Raw genomic sequence first — 24,483 nt, 5'->3', positions numbered from 1 at the left:
ACCGGCCGAACAGTGCGGGGTATAGCGGGGCAAGGTCGAATCTGGGCAGCAGTGGCAGCTAAGCACTGCTAAGGTACGCAGTAGAGTGAGCCGGCAGGTACCGTGTGGAAACTGTGCATCAAGGTACCTTCCGTTCTTGCGCCGTTGCTCCCCCATGGTTGACCCTCCATTCCCGTGTCGCACTTTCCGTCACTGCAGACTGCAGACTAACTGCCCTGGCCTGGTCAATTCATCTTTTGAACCTCCCGTCGTCACTTCCATCCCCAAAGACCTCCTCCATCACATACCTTGTTTGTGCAACCCAAGCACTCCCACCTTTTTCTCTTTCACCTCCACCACTTCGCATCGCAACGGACAGTGGGATTTGGTGCAGCTGTCACTTTGACAATCCCCTCTTTGTGTACCATTCCATCGCGCGCGCGACTCCTCATTTGACAATCACCCACTGCGAACAAGCACCAAACGACGAGCGCTGAGCACCACGAACCCCAGAAACCCTCGACCCGATCCGATTCCTCCTATACTCAGTCGATGTTTCTCCCATTCTGATACTCGAACGCTCGGGTGCGCCAGCCAGTGAGCCATGGCGACCCAACAGCAGATCGCCCTCGAGCGACTTGACAATCTTGTCAGGGACTTGAGGTCTCGGTATTTTCCCTTTCCCCCATCTCCAACGCCAAGTCAAAATCAAAATCGATTCGCCTTGTGCGCAGCTTCTAACCAGCTCAAAGATCCTCAGACGAAGTCAGGAAGCGTGCAGCGCTGCAGCTTAGAGAGCTGGTGCTAGTCTGTCATCGAGGTAAGCCTTCCATCCCCCTCTCGGCACCATATCATTTTCGCGACAGCGAGCTGACAGCCCACCTTTGCAGACCTTCCCCTCGATCAATTCAACACCATCTACGGTCAGGTCAACAACAAGATCACCCAGCTCATCTCCCACGGAAATGACTCTTCCGAGCGCCTGGGCGGCGTCTACGCCCTCGATGCCCTCGTCGATATTGAAGTTTCCGAGCAATCGACAAAAATGTTTGCTCGCTTCAACCAGAACCTCAAAACCATCCTGCGCGGCAAGGATATCAACCCCATGCAGGCCGCCGCGATCGCTCTGGGAAAAATGTGCCGGCCAGGCGGTTCTATGATAAGCGAGCTGGTCGAGTCCGAAACCCAGATGGCCCTCGAGTGGCTGCAGAGCGAAAGAGTCGAGGAACGCCGATACAGTGCCGCTCTTGTCTTGCGCGAGCTTGCCAGGCAGGCACCTACACTCATGTACAACTATGTCGGCTTGGTCTTGGACCTCATCTGGAACAGCTTGAGAGACAATCGCCACCTCATCCGCGCCACCTCCGCAGAAACCGTCGCCGCATGCTTCCGGATCATTAGAGAGCGAGACCAGGAACTCAAGCAGACGTGGATGGAGAAGGCTTACGCCGAACTTATGCGCGGGCTGCAGCATGGCACCGTCGAGTACATCCACGCCTCTCTTCTTATGTTGAAGGAGCTTCTGGAACAAGGCGGCATGTTCATGCAGGACCACTACCCCGAAGCCTGCGAAATCGTCCTGCGTTACAAGGACCACCGCGACGTCACCATCCGTAAGACCGTCGTCTTACTTATCCCAGACCTCGCGAGCTACTCTCCCGCAGAGTTTGACCGAAGTTACCTCCACAAGTTCATGGTCTACCTCTCTGGTATGCTGAAGAAGGACAAGGAGAGGAACGACGCGTTTCTTGCTATCGGCAACATCGCAAACTCGGTCAAGAGCGCCATCGCCCCGTATCTCGACGGTGTTATGACCCACGTCAGAGAAGGGCTAAGCTTGGCAGCTCGCAAGAGAGGTTCGGTCGACGCAGTCTTTGAGTGCATAAGTCGCCTCGCTGTTGCCGTTGGCCAGACCCTCAGCAAATACATGGAGGCTCTCCTCGACCCAATCTTCGAATGCGACCTGACACCAAAACTGACGCAGGCCCTCGTCGATATGGCTTTCTACATCCCGCCGGCCAAGGATACCATCCAGAACCGATTGCTCGATATGCTCAGCATGGTCCTTTGTGGAGAACCTTTCAAGCCCCTGGGAGCCCCTCACCCAAACACTCTTACAGCTGTGCCCGCTGTTCCCAAGGATTCAAAAGATCCTTTGGCCTACGAGCATCGAAAAGCAGAGGTCAAGCTTGCACTCAACACCCTTGGCAGCTTTGACTTCACGGGACACGTTCTCAATGAGTTTGTCCGTGACGTCGCTGTGAAGTACGTTGAGGATGAAGATCCAGAAACAAGAGAGGCTGCTGCTCTTACTTGCTGCCAGCTTTACGTGCGCGACCCCATTGTCAACCAGACTAGTTATCATGCACTGCAGGTTGTTGGCGATGTGATAGAGCGATTGCTTACTGTGGGCGTATCGGACCCTGAGCCGAATATTAGACGGACAGTCCTTGCTGCCCTCGACGAGCGTTTCGATAGGCATTTGGCCAAGGCAGAGAACATCCGCACCTTGTTCTTTGCCCTCAACGATGAAGTCTTTGCCATCAGAGAGGTTGCAATCTCGATTATTGGTCGTCTTGCCCGATACAATCCGGCATACGTCATCCCCTCTTTGCGCAAGACCCTTATCCAGCTTCTCACCGAGCTTGAGTTCTCTGATGTTGCGAGAAACAAGGAGGAGAGTGCCAAGCTACTCAGCTTGTTGGTTCAAAACGCCCAAGGACTGGTCAAGCCATATGTCGACCCAATGATGTCCGTCCTCTTGCCCAAGGCCAACGACCCCAGCGCTGCTGTGGCTGCGACAATCCTGAGGGCCATTGGCGAGCTTGCCACTGTCGGAGGCGAGGAAGTTTTGCCATACAAGGACAAGCTGATGCCCCTCATCATTGAAGCTCTACAAGATCAAAGCTCAAACAACAAGCGCGAGGCTGCCCTGCATGCTCTCGGCCAGCTGGCCAGCAACTCCGGATATGTGATTGAGCCTTATCTCGAATACCCGCAGCTCCTGGAGCTACTCCAAGGCATCATTCGAACAGAAGGCCAACGCGGACCTCTTCGACAGGAAACCATCAAGCTGATGGGTATTCTGGGAGCTTTGGACCCCTACAAGTACCAACAAGTGGAGCAGCGTCGGCCGGATGCTCAGAGACGTGTTGAGACCACGCAAATGACGGACATTTCTCTCATGATGACTGGTCTCACTCCATCCAGCAAGGAGTACTTTCCGACAGTTGTCATCAATGCTCTCCTGCAGATCCTCAAGGACAACTCCCTCTCGAGTCATCATGCATCTGTGATCGAGGCAATCATGAACATCTTCCGCACCCTTGGCTTGGAGTGTGTGTCCTTCCTTGATCGGATCATCCCCGCCTTCCTGGGTGTAATTCGTGCCGCAGACAAAACTCGCCTGGATTCGTACTTCAGCCAGCTGGCTACTCTGGTGTCAATCGTCCGACAGCACATTCGCAACTTCTTGCCTGAAATTGTCGAGATCTGTCAGGAATTCTGGAACACCACGACCAACCTACAATCGACCATCATGAGCCTGGTGGAGGCCATCTCTCGTTCCTTGGAGGGCGAGTTCAAGATTTACCTGGCAGGCTTGCTGCCTCTCATGCTTGGCGTGCTGGAGAAGGACACCACCACGCGGCGCACGCCTTCTGAAAAGGTTCTCCACGCCTTTCTTGTCTTCGGATCTAGTGCCGAGGAGTATATGCACTTGATCATTCCTGTTATTGTCAGAACGTTCGAAAAGCAAGGGCAGCCCCCTCCGTTGAGAAAGCAGGCGATTGAGACGATTGGCAAGATTACGTATCAGGTCAACTTGAACGACTACGCCGCAAAGATTATCCATCCCCTCACTCGAATTCTCGGCAGTGGGGATATTGCCCTGCGGATCGCAGCTCTAGACACGCTATGCGCCTTGATCCAGCAACTCGGCAAAGACTATCTTCACTTCATGGGCACGGTCAACAAAGTTCTCGCCCTGCACCAGATCCGGCACCAGAACTATGACTTGCTTGTCAACAAGCTCCAAAAGGGCGAGGTACTCCCGCAGGATCTCGGCGGCGGTGACCGCTTTGTCGACCGGGTCGATGATCAGGCAGCCTTTGCGGATCTGGGTGCGAAGAAGTTAGAGATGAATGCCATTCATCTCAAGCAGGCGTGGGATACGAAGGGCAAGTCAACCAAGGAGGATTGGCAGGAATGGCTTCGTAGATTCACCACGACCTTGCTCACCGAATCACCCAACCACGCGCTCCGTGCGTGTGCCGCCCTCGCTAGCTCATACCTTCCGCTGGCCCGCGAGCTATTCAACTCCGCCTTCGTGTCTTGCTGGAGCGAGCTTTACGAACAATTCCAAGACGAGCTGATTCAAAATATCGAGAGCGCCATCAAGTCGGAGAACGTACCCCCTGATTTGCTCGGCCTCCTCCTCAACCTCGCCGAGTTTATGGAACACGACGACAAGGCCCTGCCCATCGACATCAGAGTTCTCGGTCGAGAGGCTGCTCGTTGCCACGCTTACGCCAAGGCGCTTCACTACAAGGAGTTGGAGTTCTTGCAGGACCAGAGCAGCGGTGCGGTTGAAGCTCTTATTGTGATCAACAACCAACTCCAACAGTCTGACGCAGCCATCGGTATCCTCCGTAAAGCACAACTTTACAAAGAGGGGATTCAACTTAGAGAGACGTGGTTCGAAAAGCTGGAGAGATGGGAGGAAGCTCTTGCTTTCTACTCGAAGCGCGAGTCGGAAGTTCCGGAAGATAAGCCCGTTCCTGTCGAGATTATCATGGGTAAAATGCGGTGCTTACACGCTCTCGGCGAGTGGGAAGCTCTTGCTGGTATTGCAGGCACAACCTGGGCCAACTCGTCGCCCGACGTACAGCGCCTCATTGCGCCGCTCGCAACAGCCGCCGCATGGGGCCTCAGCAAGTGGGATTCTATGGACAACTACTTGCAATCCATGAAGCGGTACTCTACTGATCGTTCCTTCTTTGGCGCTATTCTCGCCCTGCACCGCAATCAGTTTAGGGAAGCTGTCAATTGCGTGCAGCAAGCTCGAGAGGGACTTGATACCGAGCTCAGTGCGTTGGTTAGTGAGTCGTACAATCGCGCGTATCAGGTCGTCGTCAGAGTCCAAATGCTGGCCGAGCTAGAAGAGCTCATCGTCTACAAGCAGACAGACGACAAAAAGAAGGCGACAATGCGGCGCACCTGGGAGACGAGACTCAAGGGATGCCAGCGCAACGTGGAGGTTTGGCAGAGAATGCTGCGCCTTCGCAACCTGGTCATTACGCCCACGGAGAACATGCACATGTGGATCAAGTTTGCCAACCTTTGCCGCAAGTCTGGTCGCATGGGCCTGGCCGAAAAGTCTCTGAAGTCAATCATTGGTGTCGAGGCTCCGCTGGAGACCCTGATCCCTTACTGGAACGAGAGACAGCAGCAGAACGCCGCCATGCCGCGAAACATCCCATCGCAGGTCATCTATGCTATGCTCAAGTACGAGTGGGAAGTCGGTCAGCAGCCCGCGTTCCGTACCTCTGGCATTGCTGAGCGCACTTTGTACTGCCTGCGCAAGTTTACAAACGACTCGGCGCACCGCTACGAGGCGACTAAGGCGCATCTCACGGCACAGGCTCCCAATGGAATGGACTTGTCGAGTGACTACGGATTCCCGCACCAGATCGACCCCAGTCTGATGAATCCTCAGACTCAAAAGGCACTCTACGACCAGACCGTTCTGTTGGCCAAGTGCTACCTGCGCCAAGGTGAATGGCTCATCGACCTGAACAAGGAGAACTGGCAGTACGAGCACGTCCAGGATATCTTGACCTCGTACTCGCAGGCTACCAAGTACAACCCGCGCTGGTACAAGGCTTGGCACGCTTGGGCTCTGGCCAACTTTGAGATTGTCCAGGCCTTGTCTACTCGTGGCGAGAGAACTGATCACATGGTTGTTGAGCACGTGGTTCCGGCTGTCAGAGGCTTCTTCAAGTCAATCGCGCTGTCTGCGGGAAGCTCTCTGCAGGACACACTCCGCCTTCTGACACTGTGGTTCACGCATGGTGCCAGTGCCGATGTTAATGCCGCCGTCACTGAAGGTTTCACCAATGTCAGCGTCGACACCTGGCTGGAAGTCATTCCCCAGCTCATCGCTCGAATCAACCAGCCGACGCGCCGCGTTCAGCAGTCGATTCATAGCCTCCTCGCAGATGTTGGTAGGGCTCATCCGCAGGCGTTGGTCTACCCGCTGACGGTAGCGATGAAATCTTCGCAAAACACCCGCCGTTCGAGGTCTGCTGCTCAGATTATGGATAGTATGCGTCAACACAGCGCCAACCTCGTTTCCCAAGCCGACATTGTCAGCCACGAGCTTATCAGGGTCGCGGTTCTTTGGCATGAACAATGGCACGAGGGTCTCGAGGAGGCATCGCGACTGTACTTTGGTGATCATAACATCGAAGGCATGTTTGCCACTCTCGAGCCTCTTCATGATCAACTCGAGCGCGGTCCAGAGACTCTTCGCGAGATCTCCTTTACGCAAGCCTTTGGCAGAGATCTCACCGAGGCTCGCGAGTGGTGCCGTCAGTACGAGGCCAGCAGAGACGTCAATGATCTCAATCAGGCTTGGGATCTCTACTATCAAGTATTCCGGCGCATCTCACGACAGTTGCCCCAGCTCACAACGCTTGAGCTACCTTACTGCTCGCCCAAGCTACTGGCCGCCAAGGATCTTGATCTCGCTGTGCCTGGAACTTACCGCAGTGGTCAACCCATTGTCCGCATCATGGAGTTTGAGGGTACCTTTACTGTTATTAATAGTAAGCAGAGGCCTCGCAAGCTCAACATTAGCGGCAGCGATGGTGTTTCATACGCCTTTTTGCTCAAGGGCCACGAGGATATTCGCCAAGACGAACGAGTTATGCAGTTGTTCGGTTTGTGCAATACCTTGTTGGCGAACGATTCTGAATGTTACAAGCGTCACTTGAACATCCAACGATACCCGGCTATCCCGTTGTCACAAAACTCGGGTCTGCTGGGCTGGGTGCCCAACAGTGACACTCTTCACGTGCTAATAAGGGAATACCGTGAAAGCAGGAAGATTCTCCTTAATATCGAGCATCGCATCATGCTCCAGATGGCTCCCGACTACGACAACCTCACTCTCATGCAGAAGGTTGAAGTGTTCGGCTATGCACTGGACAATACTACTGGCCAGGATCTCTATCGGGTATTGTGGCTTAAGAGTAAGAGTTCAGAAGCATGGCTGGAGCGCCGCACCAATTACACACGCTCTTTGGGCGTCATGTCGATGGTTGGATACATTCTCGGTCTTGGTGACCGTCATCCGTCCAACCTCATGCTCGACCGCGTAACAGGCAAGATTATCCACATCGACTTTGGCGACTGCTTCGAAGTGGCTATGAAACGCGAGAAGTACCCAGAGCGTGTGCCGTTCCGACTGACCCGCATGCTCACCTACGCCATGGAAGTCAGCAACATCGAGGGAAGCTTCCGTATCACCTGCGAGCATGTCATGAGAGTCTTGCGAGACAACAAGGACAGCGTGATGGCTGTCTTGGAAGCGGTATGTTTCTTCTCCCAGTCCATGTCTTGAATCCTCCAAGCTAATCGCCTCGCAGTTCATTCACGATCCTCTCCTGACCTGGCGCCTTACTAATGCTGCCAGTCCGGCGGGACCTAACTTCCGATCTGAACGCGAGACTTCGCTTGCTGGCCCGCAAGCTGCCAGAGCACGCCGTCCCTCTGTTCTCGACGCAGACGTGGCGCCGTCGGAGCTGCTTGCCACAGGAGATCCCGGTATGCCCGGGGGCCCTGTCGCGCGCTCCCGGTCAAGAACAAACTCATCAATGGCACACGAGGGCAGTGTTGTTAATGGCAACAACGGACCGGACCCCACCGAAATCCAGAATGCTCGGGCCGTCGAGGTGCTCGATCGCGTCTCTCAGAAGTTGACTGGCAAGGACTTCAAGCCGAACGAGGAGCTTGATGTAATAAACCAGGTCAATAAGCTCATCACGGAGGCGACAAAGTTGGAGAATCTCTGCCAGCACTACATAGGATGGTGCAGCTTCTGGTAATCCCGATGTTGTTTCAGGTTTGGGTGAGGGATTGAGAGCACCCATGGTTCTCAAAGGGCTTTCATGTGGATACGAACTCGGTGGGTTCGTGGGAAGGGTTACGCTTATGTGAGCGCTCGCGGCGGTGTTTGCGGTATTTCTCTTCAGTGTGTTTTTAACTCTTCTGGCATGTTGCCAGGCGTTTTCGTTTTCGTTGGTTTTGTTAGTGTATACCAGGTCAAGGGTCAAGGGCTTTAGCAGTACATTCTGGACTTTGCAGACGGCCTCTTTTGTTTCTCGAGGTATCATGGCATGGCGTCGTGGTAGACAGAAAATCAATCAATGGGTAATTTCAAAGGGAAGAGTTGCATCTAAGTGGTGTCTAAGGTATGGATGTCCAGGTAAAACCAATCAAACGCTGGTCACGGCAATGCATTCTCGTCTTTGAGATGACGCTCTTAACTCATTGGTGACCTCTTGGCCTACGCCTTTTTCAGGGTGACGCCGAACGCTCGCGGCGAAATGCTCTCGGCCGACCCATCCTCGGCAATGGTGATGGTGAAGTCGTCCAAAGCGAGGTAGTTGTAGGTCTTGCGATCGATCAAGCCCCATGTCTGACAGTCGCCGTCGGGGTATACAAGTTTGTCACCAACGTCCGGCTCGTCGTGGTTCTTGTACACGGCACGCCATGACCACTGGTCGCCCTCTCTGATGTTGGTGGGGTAGACCCTGCCGCTGACGTTGAGAGCCTGAATCTTGGAGCCGACGCCGTAGCTGGGGATGTGAGAGAGCACGTCGAAGCCGCGTACGGTGTAGTTTGTCAGAGACAAGCCTGGGCCGTCGTCGATGGATAGTATCAGCGTCGAGTTTGATTTCTCGTCGATGTACTCTCCCGCAAAGACTGCGGCCGCATGCTCCTTGTTCGCTTTCTCTAGGGCCGGGATGAGGGCTTGGATGACGGGGGAGATGACTTGAGAGGGGAACTGGAAGGTGCCTGCGGCTTCGGCACCGGCGGTGAGGATGGAGATGACGAGGTCGTAGTCGGGGATGAGGAGGAGGACATTGGTGTATAGGCCGAGGTCGCCGGACTTGGTGTAGATGCTGACGGGGACGCCTGAGTCGAGAAGAGTGGAAGTGGTCCAGATCTCCCAGGGTGCGCCGATGGAATAGCCGCGGGAGGAGGTGAAGGCGCGTGGCTTCAACCAGGAAGCTGTGTCGATGCCGACCTTGTCGGAGAGAATCGCGGTTCCGAAGGTAAGCATGTCGCGGGTGTTTGTGTAGATGCCGCCGGCAGCAGCATATGCGCCGAGGTCGCCGCCCCAGGTGGGTTCCTGGAAGGGAATGAAGCCTGAGCCCTTTGCCGGTGTGGCGATGGAAGTCTTTGTCAGGCCGAGAGGCTTGAGGATGGTGTCGGTGAGGATGGTTTCATAGGTTTGGTTGGACGCCGCTTCGACTGCGATGGCGAGGAGGGCGATGCCGATGTTGGAGTAGACGGGGGTGGTGTGTGGGCGGAAGACGAGGGGTTTCTCATTGAGGCCGTGGAGAAGGTCTGTATGCTGTCAGAGGTCTGCCATGGGATTGTACAGATGGGAAATATGGCTTACCTTTTCTTGAGCAGGGCTTGGTGCCGAGGAGACCGGAGCAAGTCGGCTTGGTGTCGTTGGACACAGGGGGAAGACCCATTGATGCCCAGGCGCCGGGGAAGACGGCGAGGTCAGTGGCGACTTGACACTTTTAGTATTGAAAAGTTGAGGAAGATTGACGAGGAGTAAACCTACTGTCGCCGCCCAGTCCGGAGATATGAGAAGCCAAGTCTTCAATAGTGATGTTGTCCCACGGGATGAAGTTGAGCTGGCCTTCATTCTTCACGGCATCGGTCTTGAGTTGCGGCAGGTACTTGGTTACGGGATCGGTCCCCTTGATTTGCGAGTTTTTCAGAGCGGTGAGGGTTGTGAAGACCTTGGTAATGCTTCCTCCACGGTATACGGTGTCGATATCGACCTTTGCAACACTGCGGTTATCTGCGACGGGAGGTGTGTAGTGCCAATCGAAGAGGGGCGCATCTTCGTGTATGGACTTGACGCCAATGGAGATTGCAGTGAAGTTCAGAACGGAGGTGAAGTTGACGAGGCCTTCTTGGATTTGGAGGATGGTTTCCTGTACTATTGTCGAGTTGCTTGGTGTTTTGGAGGAGGGTAACGTCGGCCCTAATGGCGGGCAGGGATTGGCTTGGGAGGCAGTGATTAAAGAGATTGCCGCGAGGGCAAGGAGTGAAGTTTTGAGCACCATCTCGAGAGATGCTCAATCACGGATGGTGAGTGGGAAACGATACACTAGTAAGATTCGTGAACTTGAGTTGTCTCGTTTAGAGAAAGCCCTTCTCGGAGTCGTCGCCCATCCAGACTCAATTATATCGTTTATACAAGACTAAGATTCCTAATACGTTTGTACGAATGTTTCGCCCTGCGACGCCCTGCGAGTCTCTAGGCAGAAGCTATTCCTGGGTCTTAGACTATGATGAAGACTAAGCCACGACGATGCGCGACATAAAGCTACAGCAAGCAACGTTGAGCCCTCAAAAGCTCGGGACAGAGCCTTTCAAAGTCCGGCATCGCCAATCACGGCTCGTCTGACAGACGATCAACAGCCATAGCGTCCGGTTGGATGAGCAGGATAGACGCTATACTAGTGGGGAGGAGGTGGCAGCTTATATGGCATGGTTTTGGTCAAATTAAGGTTAATTCTAGGGACATTGGCCTTTGTTGCCTGTGCTCAGCCACCAACCTATGGCCTTCCAATCGATGACCCCTGTGACAAGTGTACCTATGTGGGAGAGAGGAAGAGCTGGGATGACGGGGGAATTGGGACGCGGCAACAAGGCCGTAGGCCCGTAGGGCGACGCAAAGACCGGGAACGGATTGAAAAGAGACCCGTTCATCTGGGTCTAGCGTACCGTGTGGGCTGAAGAATGGGTGCGGCGTCAAGGCAGCAAGGAACAGAGCCACTGAGCCAGTGAGACGGTAGGTTGGTCGGTATTTGCCGGGGACTATATGATGCAATGACAGAGGTTGAGGCTCTTTTTGTACGGTACATCATCTAGAATCACGGATACGGATACCTTGGTTGGCGTTGATAGCAGAGGATGGGTACACGTGTAAAAGAAGAAACAGGGCCGTAGGCAACGGGATCAACGGGCGCCCCCGTATCCGCACCGCTGAACCGCTGAACCGAGTGGGATCCTGCGGGGGCCGGCTCGGGGCCCCACTACAGCTCAGCGATTGGTCCGCTCGGGACGGTAAGAAGAAGGTGCGCCCTGTGTGGCCTGCTGAGCTGCTCCTTCCCCTGCACGAATACGGCGCATTACAACCTGGAAGGTGCAGTCTGCGGTCTGGTTTTCTGGGCTGAGCCGCTTCCTTCCACTTGTTCCACAACCCGAGTCGCCCAAATGCAGTGCAATCAGACAACCACACACAACTTCACCTCTTCTGGCGCATCTCACCACGATGGGACATGGGTCTGCAGCTGGGGCAGTGACAGGGCTGACATCTGAAAGGCCACTAGCCAAACTATCCTTGGATTACCTCCTACGGATACAGACTACGTTACCTTTCCCAGTGCCCGACCTACCTTGACCACCTCACCTTGTCGACCCTCGATTTGTATCCGCTATTATCCCCATGTCGCGACCGTCACCATAACTCCAGGCAGAGACATTCTCTGAGCTCTCGTTCGACAACTCCTGGGAATCCAACGGAATTGTCTCTACAAATTGAGAAGCTTGGCTCAACAGAGCACCGTCTCCGCTCCGTATCTATCTCACCTGCTACCTTGTTACACCTCGGCTTGGGCGGGAATCTCGCTTCCATCGCCTCAAATCGCCAGGGAGTGGATTTTTCACGGTTAAGGGTTTCGCTCCTCACTGATTGCTGTAGACCTAGCTTGTTGCAAGGGGGTCACCGTCATCAATTGATTCCAAAGACTGCTCCGTGCAGAACGATATACAAAGGTCGCAGGTTTCACTACAATACACTAAATGGCACCTTGGCCGTGATTGCTAGACTCGGACTTGACACCTCGGATCCATAGAGACAGAACACCACAGACCAACAACAGAACAACGACACCAAAGTCCCAACGCCGCTCCATCAGGAACCAGCCGTGCCAGCCCAGAGTCCAGGAACGTACAGTACTGTCCACTCTACCTCTGTCCCTGCGGACCTACGGGAGCTCGGCATCATGAGCACGCCAGACGACCCGCAAATCAAAGACCCAGCAACCACGCCGCCGGCGTCATTGCAGGTCCCCTCAGGCCGGAAGGGCACCAAGAAAGTTCGGACTGGATGTGTGACCTGCAAGTTGAGTCCGAGCCTCCCTATCAATCCCATCACTACATCTGCCATCCCATCTCCAGCCTATGTTCATCTTACACTCATCTAACTTCTCTCCACCTTTCTTGCTAACCCCTCGTCCAAACACCTAGGATTCGAAAAGTCAAATGCGACGAGACGAAACCCGCATGCCTTCGCTGCACCAAGACAGGCCGGAAATGTGACGGCTATCTACCCTCGTCGAAGCCGGGGAGCAGCAATGATGGCAGTCCCGGTTCCGACGATAGCATTTCTCGCTTGAGCCCAGCAGTCTCAGCCTTTGCCGACTGGGCCGGCGGCTCTAGAGAGCAGCGTGCGTTTGACTTCTATCGCAACTTTTCCGCCCCATCCATATTTAGCGACGGAGTCGCCTCGACTCTGTGGAAGAAATTGGTACCGCACTTTTGTCACGCCGAGCCCGCCATTCGCCATGCCGTCCTCGCTATCAGCAGCCTCCATGAATCACTCGCACTACCCTCAACTTCGGATCCAATTACTGGAGAAGCAAATAGCCCTCGTATGCTTACCAACACTTTTGCAGCGGAGCAATATGGCAAGGCCTTGAAGTGCCTTCAGGAGTGGAAACCGACAGCATCATCGCCGGCCACCGTCCCGCTCTTGGCATGCTTGCTGTTCATATGCATCGAATTTATGCTTGGCGACGAGGGCGCATCCCAAGTACATATCAACCAAGGCCGTACCATTCTGTCGCAACTTGAGCCCTCTGCCGATGTGGGTGTGATTAAGAAGCATTTCGTGCCCATCTATAGTCGACTTGGCCTCGCATCCTTCCTCTTTGGGAGCTTCCCCGCCGCCATACCCGCCACCCTTAAATCGAGTACAGCAACGAGTCTATACTTTGCATCTGTCGACGAGGCCGAAGTGTCATTATACGAACTCATCGATGACGGCTTGAGGTTCACGGCGCAGGCTAAGAGAGCCGTGTATTCCTGCCAGCCAGACGATCCGACCTTGCTGGACCTGGCCCATGAACAAGACGACTTTCTCGCACGGTTGTCACGATGGCACATTGCATTTGTCGTGGTCTCAGCCACCGGTATTGACGACAACCTGAGCAAACGAAAGTTGTGCATGGTTTATTACCACGCAGCCAAGATTGCGATCAGTACGGCCATGGACCCCAAGGAGATTGCTTTCGATACGCACACCACAGCCTTTGCGTCCATTGTCAGCAGTTCGGCAGAATTTGTACAAGCCACACGCAAGACAGTTCGTGACCCGTCGGAAGCCGCCAAGTCGATGCCCAAGTTTGTTTTCGACACCGAGGTAATCCCGCCGCTTTACTACGTGAGCATCAAATGTCGACACCCGATGCTGCGGCGAGCGGCCGTGAATCTCCTCAAGCAAGACGCTGTGACGAATCGGAGGGAGAACCTATGGGATGCCCAGATGCTGGCTGAGATCGGCAAGCGCTGCATAAATATCGAAGAAGAGGCGGCGCGTTACCGCGAGGAGGCGTTTGACATCACAGCTGGTTGGGATACGGCGTCTTGGGAGGGTTCCGATGGCGTGCCGGCCGGCCTCTTCCCGGCGGAGATGGAATCCGGGATGGAGTGTGACTACCCCGTTCCTCGATTCCAATACCCGCAGATCCCCAAAGCAACAAACTCGCAACAAAATGAGGAGTATGAGAGAACGCGGATTCTTGTCAATGATCTGATGCTGGATAGTCACCTGACGCCCGGGTCTGTGTCTACGGGATCGACGCCATCATCCGGGAGCATTGGCAATTTTGGCGCCTACCAGCTCGAGCCGCCCTTTGGCCTTCCGGAGCATGCGAGGATCAAGAACGCTCTGATTGACAATGAGCAAAGGCGAGGTAGCTGGGTGACCATATTTATGGATCCTGAAGAGGCTGGGGCGGCGAACTGGAAGGTTACCAAAGAGTTCATATCAAGGTGAAGCTTAACCTTACTTGCTTTGATGAGCGACTTCAATAGCCCGGTGAATAGTTGTTGAATCTGTCTTTTTTGAATTGAGCAGCATGTCGAGGATAGCGTGCAAATGATCGAGAGCTGGGTAAACACGCCGTTGAGTAGATCAATGGCAATAAAGATAATGATTGACTGCGTATTGAAAGGGTGAGCAACACAATTGCCGAGTGTCGACAGAACTTGAACCTTGGCTCCATGCCTCTGTTCGCTTTTAGCTGTGCCTGGACATGGTGCAGTATTTGTAACTTCTTCCATAAGTATGAGGGTCGGCGCCGTCTTGATATGCCCCGATACACGATTGATACTTCGTTGGTGGCCATTGATCTATTCGCTGAGCCGGTTATCCAAGCCGCCTACAGATCCTTTAATGCAACTTCTTGAAGTAAACCAATGTCAAATCGGCCTCTTCCTCTTGACAGACGAGATCCCGATGCCTAAATATGAATTTGCGCTGGTGCCGTACGCAACCATGACAGAGAATCTAAAGCTCCAGTCAACCGTGGACCATTGTGGAGGTCTTCCCCCCAAAACGCTTCGCCGCCCCTTGTCCCATGAGATCTGAACAGTTTCCATACATCCAGAAGCTTGCCGATCTGGTCTAGAGTTACACATACCACTCGCCGTTCATGTCGTAACAGCTGAGAGCGCCGTCCCGACTGACCCAGATCCCTTGAGCTGCAACCCCAGTCAGCAAGGCAATGATTGAAATAATCATGCAATTGAATACCCACAGAGATTGATGGACGGCGACTTGTATCCCTCCAGCCAAAATATACGTGGCTTGCACTCCTCGCACCTCAGGCCGACATATGAATCTGCAGACTTCTGGAAGACGCCGCATTCATTGCACCTGAAACCGCCTCTATGAAAAGTACTGTTGTCAGCCAAAGTTCATCAACTACAACATGACTATCTACAACTTTCCTTTGGAAAGCATTCTGACCTTAAAGAGAATCATACCTCGGTGTCCACTCCAGGTTGCCGTCCCAGTTGGCGATGCACTTCTTGAGATCGAGCTTGGTGTAAACGTAGTTGCCTTTCTTGTTTTTACATTGAGCAACGAGGTAGAGCGGGTCTTTTTCTTCCTTCTCTAGGAAACTGAAGTTGGTGCATATGTTTTCCATGCAATCAGACTCAAGGGGGCATTTTCGGTCCAAGGTGGCAGCACGAGTTGCTAGAGCGGTAAGGTGGGTTGCGAAAAGGTGGATGGAAAGGAGGACGGCGAGGATGGATGACTTCATGATGGCAATTTTTGCGACGAGTTTACTCGACTCAGGTACTAATGAATTGGAGTTGAAAGACTGAAGGTGGTGGAAAGATTCTTTGGGAGAAGACGTTCTCGAACCCTTTATGAATCTCGTGGCGATGCATGTCGAGCACACTGAATTGAAGCCAAGAGGCTTCATGACCACGTCGTTGCACCAAAGCACGAGGGATATTGCGAGTACAACCCTGGGCTCGGATCAGTTTGTTGATATTGATGTTTGGTTACAAACTGTGTTCTTGCAGTACTACTTCTCTGAAAGGAGGTCTGTTCTCTAGGGGAAGCTTTACCCGCTTTGAAATACCCCTACATGCGCCCAAAGGGGAACCGATATCCCTATGGAGGTGGGAACTTGTCCCACGCGTAACCATATCTTATTATTGCAGACTCGATTTCGTGGTCTCCGCACTAGCTGTACCATTATCTCATGTAAGACAGAATGTTTTCAGCTTGACGTCGAATGATTTGCACTTCGTATTACTCTCACTTTCTATCTCTTTGCGACATGTAGTGGCATGTTTGACACCACAAACATGTGATTTCCCTCGCAAACAGCAGGTACCAAATCATATGCGTTGGATTTGATTGCAAGATAATGTATCTGCCCCTTAAGCTAATATATGGACACTCAAACTCGATTTGCGGTTCCGAAAGGGAATGTTGAGAATGAGTGCCATGACGAAAGTGCCCAACATCAAAAGAAACGTAACCATTGCATGCAGTCAACAATACTTCATCATCTCAGCCGAGTTTCCGCTCGTTTTTCTATCAATTTCCAAAGCATCAAGGGTATGCCCTCTTGGTTCGTACCTTGGTCTATTGGTCCCATGAAATGACGGCGACGTGCGGGCCTGAGTCACTCGGTCACCGGCATGGTGAAATGTGGCCCTTAATATCTCTTCCAGCGATATAGCTTCCAACGCCGGTCGTATTATCATGACCAAGTATGATCGTCAAGTGCTTCATCAACAGATACAGCTGCAGTAGCTGCGCCACGTTTCCCCGCGGGTTGCGTGAAGACCTCCATGGGATGTGGGGTATCCCAATCGGGCAACTTAATGCGGCACATGGATCGCAGTCCAAAGTCTGACCAGCCAAGAGATTGTGCCTATAACATTACTCGATCGGGCCAAATGAGCGAGTATATGGTCACATTGCCCCTTGACTTCATATGATCGCGAAGGCATTCGCGCACCCAACTGCGAGATAGCTTCGTATAATAGTGGGTTCATTACGAGAATTGTCCAAGGCGCACTGCCGATTGCTGCAACACCGATGGAACATCGTCATTAATTATCTGACTGAACGTTGGAACTCATGCAAGACCTAGCCTAAGAGTTCGAAATATAAATTGAACGAGTCTTGACCGGAAGAGTGTCTATGTTCTCGATTCCTTTCCTGAGCAGTTTCACTTTTCGAATACAGCGCGCTCAAAGACTGGCACATCATTCTTCAACTTTGTAGTGCCTCCCTCAAGCTTTATGTTCGAAATGAGACTCATCATACCCATAATTCTTTTCTTGGCTTCAAAGGTTCTTGGGCAAGACCCTGGCTTGCCGGTTGCCAATCCCACCATATCCTACTGGCAACTTCCCCCTTTGGAGGGAGTTGCGGATCATCAGTCCGAACACCTACCGACGGATGTGGATGTTGTTGTTATAGGCTCGGGCATGTCGGGAACTAGCATCGCTTGGCATCTACTCAAGGAGAATAACAGCTCAACACCGCTGAGGGTAGCCATCATCGAAGCTCGGCAAGCTTGCTCTGGTGCTACAGGAAGAAATGGAGGTCACATCAGACCGTCTTCCTATGCCGAGTATGCTGGCGCCAAGACGGCAGTATCACAGTCAGAAGCCGCCAAGATCACCAGGCTGCGCTCCGCCCATGTGGACGCGCTGATATCAGCAGCCAACTCTCTTCCGAAAGAGGGTAGACTCGCTGCAGAAGCTCGTGTTGTGGACAGCATCGACGCCTTCTTCGATCAAGAGAGATGGGAGACAGCTGTCGAACAGGTCAAGACCCTCAAGGATGAAGTTCCAGATGTTGGAGCTGAATGGTCCATCTTTGAAGGTGAAGAAGCTCGCAATGTAAGTCATCATAGTCCACCAAGTTTGGTATAGAGGCTCACAGAATGGTTAGATTTCGCTTCTCACTGAGACCGTTGGGATTCTTACCGGGACCACCAAGATGGCTGGTGCAATTTGGCCATACCGCTTCATCACGAATGCGCTGAAGTCACTTCTGAGCACCTACCCTAACTTCACTTTGGACACCAACACAGTTGCCTTGAACATTTCTGCCATCACCGAGTCGGCCAGTCCCTCAGACTATGAGGTTTACACTTCCAGAGGAAGCATCAGAACCAAACACGTCGTTTATGCGACCAACGCTTGGACACCACACTTCGTTCCCGGCTTACAAGGCGCCATTCGCGGAGGTCGCTTGCATATGAGTGCCCAGCTTGGAGGCAACGGCTTGCCCAAAGCCGGAGAGTGGCCATCGTATACCGGCAATGGAAGTTTGGCTGGAGGACGTGCCTGGTCACTGTATCGAAATGGCTTGGATTACATTGTCCAGATGCCTCGGAATGGAGAGTTCATGTTCGGCGCAGATGTTGACGGAGATGACGCCAATGTCGACACCTACGACGACAGCCGGGCTCCCCTTCACCTTTCTGCCTCATATCTCAACGGAGCTTTACCAAATCACTTCGGTTACGACACTTGGGGTTCTGAGAGAACTGATTTTCCACAATCTTTGGATCCCAGTGTCTGGAATGGTCGTACGAAGCGCGTCTGGGTTGGCATCGAAGGCAGCTCAGTGGACTCCAGACCATTTGTAGGCCGTATCCCTCAGTCCGCTACAGGCCGATCTGTAAAAGCTACTTCGACTGGGAGTGAGTGGGTGTCTGCGTCTTTTGACGGCGAGGGGATGTGCTTTGCTTGGCTCTGCGGCCGTGCACTCAGTCGAATGATAGCGAAGACCGGCTCTGGAGCGAATGCCAGCAACGGCAGTCCAACCATCCCAGAATGGTTTCCAGAGTCTTTCTTGGTTACCGAAGAGCGTTTGGAAAAGAAGAATGTTACCAAGAGACAAGTACGTCAGTGGACGCACCCACGCATGGCCAAGGTTTTGCACTGGGAGTAGAGTAGCCTTGACTTGGAATGGGGGTGCTGTGATTTATCAAACACAGTCTTGGATGTCTCTCTACACACCGAGCACTGTTTTGAAGCTCAAGGATTTGTTTTATATATGTTTGGCGACGTTTGAGCGCCTCCTCAGACAGAAAGCTCTCTTCAGTTAAGGTAGCTTGTTGACATAAGGTACTTGGCGTAATGTAGCACCCATCTATTGTAGGATTTTGATATTACCAAAATGTGAGTTATTCGGTACGACATCATGAGGAGAGGACCCATTGAATAAACTCTGGCAACTCATGGATCTAACTGCATGGAATTGTCGAGCTAAATATCTCTTCGGCGTTAGAGTAAACAGAAACAACTTAATTGCGAAGCAAAGTACTTAGCCTTATTCAAACCAGCTTGACATCCATTAATGAGAGAAAGAAACCATGTTATATCATCTCATTTGGCAGTCTAGCATTCATTATAACCACCTGGGAGCTATCATTTGCATATAGACTTTGGCTCCATGTTTTCCATCGCATTAAATTTCTCGTTGCTGGCCAGGGTCTTATCACGACATCGGGTTTTCCGACAAGGGAGACATACGTTCTGCATTTTCCCCCACGATTCGTAGAACATGATACGTAATAAGGGACAGCGCTTGCTTGTCTAGGACCAATTCTCTCAAGACCACACTCAAATTGGAAGATTCTCCGACGTGAGGTGAGGCACCTCGGCTGTTCTTCCAAACTATTACCAACATAGGTCGGAATCGTGCTGAGTCAGCCAAATTTGCTAGCACGCCATGGGTGCCAAGTTGAGATCATCGAAGCTATCTGCACAACCCTCGTCGCTTCTTATCTGCATACGTACGCTGCTACCATGTTATCTTCAGTTGACAGCGGAGGTCACCGGCAATCACCTCGGCTGCCACCCCCATCTACCAGAAGTCTGGAACCCTTTTGGTGCGACAATCGCGGAGATGAGAGCGATGCCTCCAATCAGGGTCCCAATTGCGTGCTCTGCTTGCAACGTCGCGCAGCACCCAGCCACGTGGGAGTGGTGTTTCTCATAAATTCTTCTCGGCAGTGATGTCAAGCTTCTAACATCTTCACGACGGAGCTTCTTGTTTGGGCAAATCTTCTCTCTTGGATCATATCTCTGCCAGCGAGTCAGCATCTCAAGTTGCCATATTGAGGAGATCGTCACCGCTCGAAAAGACAGGCCTCCATCCAAGATGGCTGAAAAGGCAGACAGCGTTTCCGATACGGCGCAGCCAGTTGAGCAGTCGGAAAGGGTCGACGGTAAGACAGTTCGACACATCATCAATCTCATTCATAAATTGACGGCGTGCAGCGAAGTGGTATCGGACACCATTTTACAATGCCACGATTCTTGGCATGTGTAGTTTTGCAGCCCCCGGTCTTTGGGGTGCGATGAACTCTTTGGGTGCTGGTAAGTCTCATCTGAGGATTGAGGGTCCTTGTGCATCTATGGAAAATGAAGCGTCTGACAATGTTATAGGTGGTGCTCAAGAGCCATACCTTGTCAATACCGGAAACGCACTTACCTTCTGCCTCATGATCATCTCATGCTGGCTCACAAGTTCTGTTGTCAAATATGTCGGGATCAAGGGTGCCTTAGTCATCGGCACAATCGGGTTTGCTCCATACAGCGCAGGACTGTACCTGAACAACCGTTACGGCGTTGAGTGGCTCGTTATCCTTGGCGCTGCATTCTGCGGCGTATCAGCTGGTATTTTCTGGGGCTCGGAAGCTGCTATTGCCATTGCATATCCTGAGCCTCACAACAGAGGGCGCATGATTGCCTACTGGCTTACCTGGACTCGGGTTGGGCAAATCCTCGGCGGAGTCATCAACCTTGGCCTTAATGCGGACCGCAGTGGAGCTGGCAAGGTGTCGTACAAGGTTTACCTCATCTTCATCGCCTTACAAGCTTGCGGACCCTTCGTTGCCATGCTTTTGAACAAGCCAGAAAAGGTCCAGCGAGCCGATGGGAAGCCAGTCCAGCTGACCATTGCCGACAACCCATGGCAAGAGATCAAGGCTACGACCAAGACGTTCCTCACCCCCAAATTCCTGCTCCTCGTTTTGTGGATTGGCCAGGGCGTGTACTCTGAATCGATTTTCTTCACATATATCGCTCTGTGGTTCTCTGTCAGAGCTCGCGCCCTCGGATCACTTCTCTCCGGTATCGTTGCAGTCATCGCTGGTAACCTCCTTGGACTGTGGCTCGATCAGAACCAGATCGCTCTGAAGAAGAGAGCTCGCTGGGCTTTTGCAGTCATTATGACCCTCCAGGGTGCTTGGTGGCTATGGCTGACCATTAACGTCACTGAGTACCGTCGAACTCAGCCTACACTCGACTGGAGTGACCCAGGATTCGGCAGAGGCTTCGGTGTCTTCATCTTCTTGGTCGCTGGCTTCCAATTGAACTACAACTTTGCATTCTTCATAATTGGACAAATTTCCGAAACCCCTCAGGAGACGATCCGCCTGTCAGCACTTCTTCGGGGAACAGAGTCAGCCTGGCAAGCTGTCAGTTATGGACTAAACGCAATCCCAATTTTCGCCTTAGTCGGCGGGCCGTACATCAACTTTGGGCTATGGTTTATCTCGATTTACCCGGCTTGGCTGGTTGTCAGACATTTTGGCAATGACGAAAAGAAGACTGATGCAGAGACAGTAGCTCAGTCGGAGTCAGTCCATGAAATCAAAAGTTGAAGAGGATGCTGGGCACTGCTGATTGATGGGCAACAAGTCAGGTTGTAGCTGAACTTGAGGTGTTACTTGTCCACATCTTGATCAATACTCTGGCTTTTATCCACAAAGACGCAGTTCTGAACATAAAAATACAACATATTTTTTGAGTAAACATGCCCTCTCACTTTTTGTTTTTCTTTGTTCTCTCATTGTAACCTCACATGCGTAAATGATAATGCGATGCTGTTAGAAATTTCATTGATCCGTACAACAGCAAAAGAGTTGGAGTATCACTTCACTTATAGTGACTGTGCTGTATTTGATGTCTTTGTCCTTGCTTGTTTGGTGAAAGATTATGATCTTTCAAGCTAATATTCATGCTATTCTTCCACGAATTAGATTGATGTCATCATGCCCGTGGGCAGTCTTCGTGATCTCTTTTTATTCTCACATAACTTTAGATACATACAATTGAGGACCACGTAGAAATCCTGCCTCAATCACTACTTTTCAACCTAAATCGACTATTCGACTCGTTAGTACGGAAAAGAAGGATAACAACGGCTTATTTGAACATTTTCAAAGGCCAAAGTCGGTCAGTAGTACAGCTCGAAGATCGAAAGGACCAGCAACAAAGAAGGACGCATACACGCAATATACTGTGCCAAGTGCCTTGCTCCAATTGCCACGGGAGACACGCGACCATATCTATGAGTTATCCTAGCTTGTGCCCTCGAGGTGTGAGCTAGATATTTGCGAGCCAGTTGGCAGTCTACCATGGGCTGCAGCATATCCAACATCTCCTCTCTTCGAAGTCTGCCTCCAAGTTCAAGCCGAGGTCCTCGAGTTGTTCCACAGCCAAAACCATTTCAGGTTCTGGCTTGGACGGAACAGGTGGTGTGGGAGCCAATACATGTTTGGCTCTTTCAACTCCACATTCACTGAAGCGCAATTCAAATCGTCACACCTCCCTTCTCTCAGGGGCATCAAGCAACTCTATCTGGACTTCTATAAAGGCACCGGACCAGGCCAAATAATTGCGTCGGAACTGGCTGCATCAGCCAGTCTGGTAGAGAGAATCACAATCTGCCTCAACAGACATAGCCAGGATCCGGCTTCTGACCAGTTTCAGACTGCTCTTCTGAGATTCGTGAGAGACATCCAGGAGCAAGTCCCTTTGGTGCATACAATCAGGCTCGCTCACCCCATTGCCAAAGAACTTGCTCAGAGAATAGCTAAAGAGACTTCGTTGCAAATCGAGGCCATCTGTGCGAGAGAGACTCATGACGAATGTGACCGCAAGCTTCCATTGTCACCAGAAACTTTTTGCGGCTCAGCTAGGTCTCAGAAAGCCCAAGAAAGTGATTCAGACAACACAGCATTCTAAAATATACAGGGATATATTTGGACTGTCAGGAAGTCGGTCGAGCGATGGCATCAATGGTTTATGTCAACAGGAGACTTGGTTTGAAGCTCGAAGCTTTCTTAGATTGAATAACTGGAACTATTGTGTGCCTATGTTCCCCGGGATGAATATAAGTCTACTTTGACGGTGAAGTAGGTGAGCCTGTCATTGCATGTCACAGCATTCAGTACTGTCATATATGCCACATACGCCATAATTGATGCAGAATGATTCTATTACTTTTGACCAGGCCGCGTTGATCACATATGTACCTTTGCCTGGCTCATCTGTGACCTCATCACGAACTAAACTTCCTTAATACAACCCCAAGAGTAAGAGAAATGAGAAGCTGGAGACTGGTAGAGAGTCTTTTCATCGTTGCGCTCAGTCCACAAATGACACTATCACATGCCACTGGCGAAACGCAGAACATCATGATCATTGCGTGGTTGGTAGGATTGGCGGGCTCTCTCCACTGGTTTTCCTTGATGAAAACCCCAAGCCGAGGGAGTAATCACTAACCAGGGGCGTTGTCTTCTGAGATAGGTCATTATATACCATGATAAGAGCGTGTTGAGACCTGGACTGTTTGCCTTGCATCCAGACAGGGGTCGCCTTCTGGCCAACGGGTTGGATGTAATAAGATTCGACCACGGATATTCACATAGCAGTGCGCAATAACTCCAATGGCCACATCCTTTTGCAAAGTCCCATCATACGACTAGATGCATTCATACGAGCCGATGATAGCAGTGTACGCTGAGAAGCTAGAGGTCGCGTCCCCAGGGTGGGTTGAGCAAACCAGATTGAGTCAAATACCTCAATGCACATTGTCGACGGAAGACACTATTAGCATCCCTGCAGGCATTGGGAAGCCTAATTTTTGCTTCCCAGCTCGACTGTTCCTTTGAGTTTATCGACGCGGGTCCGAGACATGCGGAGGAATCCGGGGTAGATGTGGAGGTCGGAGACGGAAGCCGGAACCCGGGAGGGAAGCTTTTGCCAGAAAGGGTTACCTCTTTGTCTGGAAGGACAAGACCAGGAGGGCAAATATTACTTATTCTGGAGTCTTGCATTCAAACATCCCGTTTAGAACAGCTGGCAAACCAGGTCAAGGCAGGAAGTGACATGATCTCATGTAGAAAGTAGTCGATGTTGGTCGTTAAAGACAATGATTGTGAAGAGGGCCAGATCATGGAATGCACAGTGGTCCACCGACCAGTCTTGGTAGCCAATCTGGGCCTCTCGAAAGACCTGCGGTCACTCGATCTCTCAGACTCTTAGTCTCGGTCTTCAGTGTGACCTCCGCAAAAAGCGCTCCAGTCTCCAGCGCTACCCCGGAAGTGCAGTCCCACCCCCGGTCACAAAAGTCTTCCGAGTCATGCCCTCCACGCCTCGGTCTTGCCAAAGGAGGCAGTCTTTAGCATCTTGAGGCTACCGAAAGATGTTGCATCCACGGGGAAAGTGCGGAGAACTGGGGAGGTCTCAAGCTCCCTCGACGAGTGTCCATGGGGAAGCTTGCATTGCATTCTTTATGTGCTTTTTCAATCCAGCATGCTTGGAGTATAAGATGCGTGA

General features: G+C 52.1%; 8 protein-coding genes across 8 annotated transcripts, besides 1 other annotated feature; 6 read left to right on the top strand and 2 right to left on the bottom strand.

The window, feature by feature from the left end:
* Positions 1–583: 583 nt before the first annotated feature.
* On the top strand, positions 584–8,087 carry CTAM01_15582 (FAT domain-containing protein; the record flags this gene model as incomplete). Its single annotated transcript, XM_060531578.1, has 4 exons — positions 584–648; positions 732–799; positions 870–7,573; positions 7,629–8,087. 4 exons carry the CDS (start codon positions 584–586, stop codon positions 8,085–8,087), a joined length of 7,296 nt encoding a protein of 2,431 aa, XP_060373849.1.
* A 461-nt stretch (positions 8,088–8,548) lies between these two features.
* CTAM01_15581 (beta-lactamase) lies at positions 8,549–10,355 on the bottom strand (the record flags this gene model as incomplete). Its single annotated transcript, XM_060531577.1, has 3 exons — positions 8,549–9,615; positions 9,671–9,790; positions 9,845–10,355. The coding sequence occupies 3 exons, from the start codon at positions 10,353–10,355 to the stop codon at positions 8,549–8,551; spliced, it is 1,698 nt and encodes a 565-aa protein (XP_060373848.1).
* Positions 10,356–10,782: 427 nt separating this feature from the next.
* On the top strand, positions 10,783–11,031 carry CTAM01_15580 (uncharacterized protein; the record flags this gene model as incomplete). The annotated part of the gene is made up of 1 exon (XM_060531576.1): positions 10,783–11,031. One exon carries the CDS (start codon positions 10,783–10,785, stop codon positions 11,029–11,031), a length of 249 nt encoding a protein of 82 aa, XP_060373847.1.
* A 1,271-nt stretch (positions 11,032–12,302) lies between these two features.
* Positions 12,303–14,356, top strand: CTAM01_15579 (C6 zinc finger protein; the record flags this gene model as incomplete). The annotated part of the gene is made up of 2 exons (XM_060531575.1): positions 12,303–12,421; positions 12,547–14,356. The coding sequence occupies 2 exons, from the start codon at positions 12,303–12,305 to the stop codon at positions 14,354–14,356; spliced, it is 1,929 nt and encodes a 642-aa protein (XP_060373846.1).
* A 636-nt stretch (positions 14,357–14,992) lies between these two features.
* CTAM01_15578 (uncharacterized protein) lies at positions 14,993–15,629 on the bottom strand (the record flags this gene model as incomplete). The annotated part of the gene is made up of 3 exons (XM_060531574.1): positions 14,993–15,063; positions 15,120–15,250; positions 15,349–15,629. 3 exons carry the CDS (start codon positions 15,627–15,629, stop codon positions 14,993–14,995), a joined length of 483 nt encoding a protein of 160 aa, XP_060373845.1.
* Positions 15,630–17,142: 1,513 nt separating this feature from the next.
* CTAM01_15577 (uncharacterized protein) lies at positions 17,143–18,799 on the top strand (the record flags this gene model as incomplete). The annotated part of the gene is made up of 2 exons (XM_060531573.1): positions 17,143–17,739; positions 17,792–18,799. The coding sequence occupies 2 exons, from the start codon at positions 17,143–17,145 to the stop codon at positions 18,797–18,799; spliced, it is 1,605 nt and encodes a 534-aa protein (XP_060373844.1).
* Positions 18,800–19,778: 979 nt separating this feature from the next.
* Positions 19,779–19,850: a sequence feature (Short protein (CTAM01_15576, KAK1475910.1) was converted to a misc_feature.).
* A 164-nt stretch (positions 19,851–20,014) lies between these two features.
* Positions 20,015–21,521, top strand: CTAM01_15575 (the record flags this gene model as incomplete). The annotated part of the gene is made up of 3 exons (XM_060531572.1): positions 20,015–20,081; positions 20,134–20,232; positions 20,302–21,521. The coding sequence occupies 3 exons, from the start codon at positions 20,015–20,017 to the stop codon at positions 21,519–21,521; spliced, it is 1,386 nt and encodes a 461-aa protein (XP_060373843.1).
* Positions 21,522–22,413: 892 nt separating this feature from the next.
* On the top strand, positions 22,414–22,887 carry CTAM01_15574 (uncharacterized protein; the record flags this gene model as incomplete). Its single annotated transcript, XM_060531571.1, has 1 exon — positions 22,414–22,887. One exon carries the CDS (start codon positions 22,414–22,416, stop codon positions 22,885–22,887), a length of 474 nt encoding a protein of 157 aa, XP_060373842.1.
* Between the last annotated feature and the right edge of the window lie 1,596 nt (positions 22,888–24,483).

This window comes from Colletotrichum tamarilloi (assembly GCF_030869305.1).
Source record: "Colletotrichum tamarilloi strain Tom-12 chromosome Unknown Scaffold_168.1, whole genome shotgun sequence".
NCBI classification, from domain to species: Eukaryota; Fungi; Ascomycota; class Sordariomycetes; order Glomerellales; family Glomerellaceae; genus Colletotrichum; species Colletotrichum tamarilloi.
Note: the sequence above shows the minus strand (reverse complement) of the source record. Positions and strands in the feature narration are given on the sequence as shown.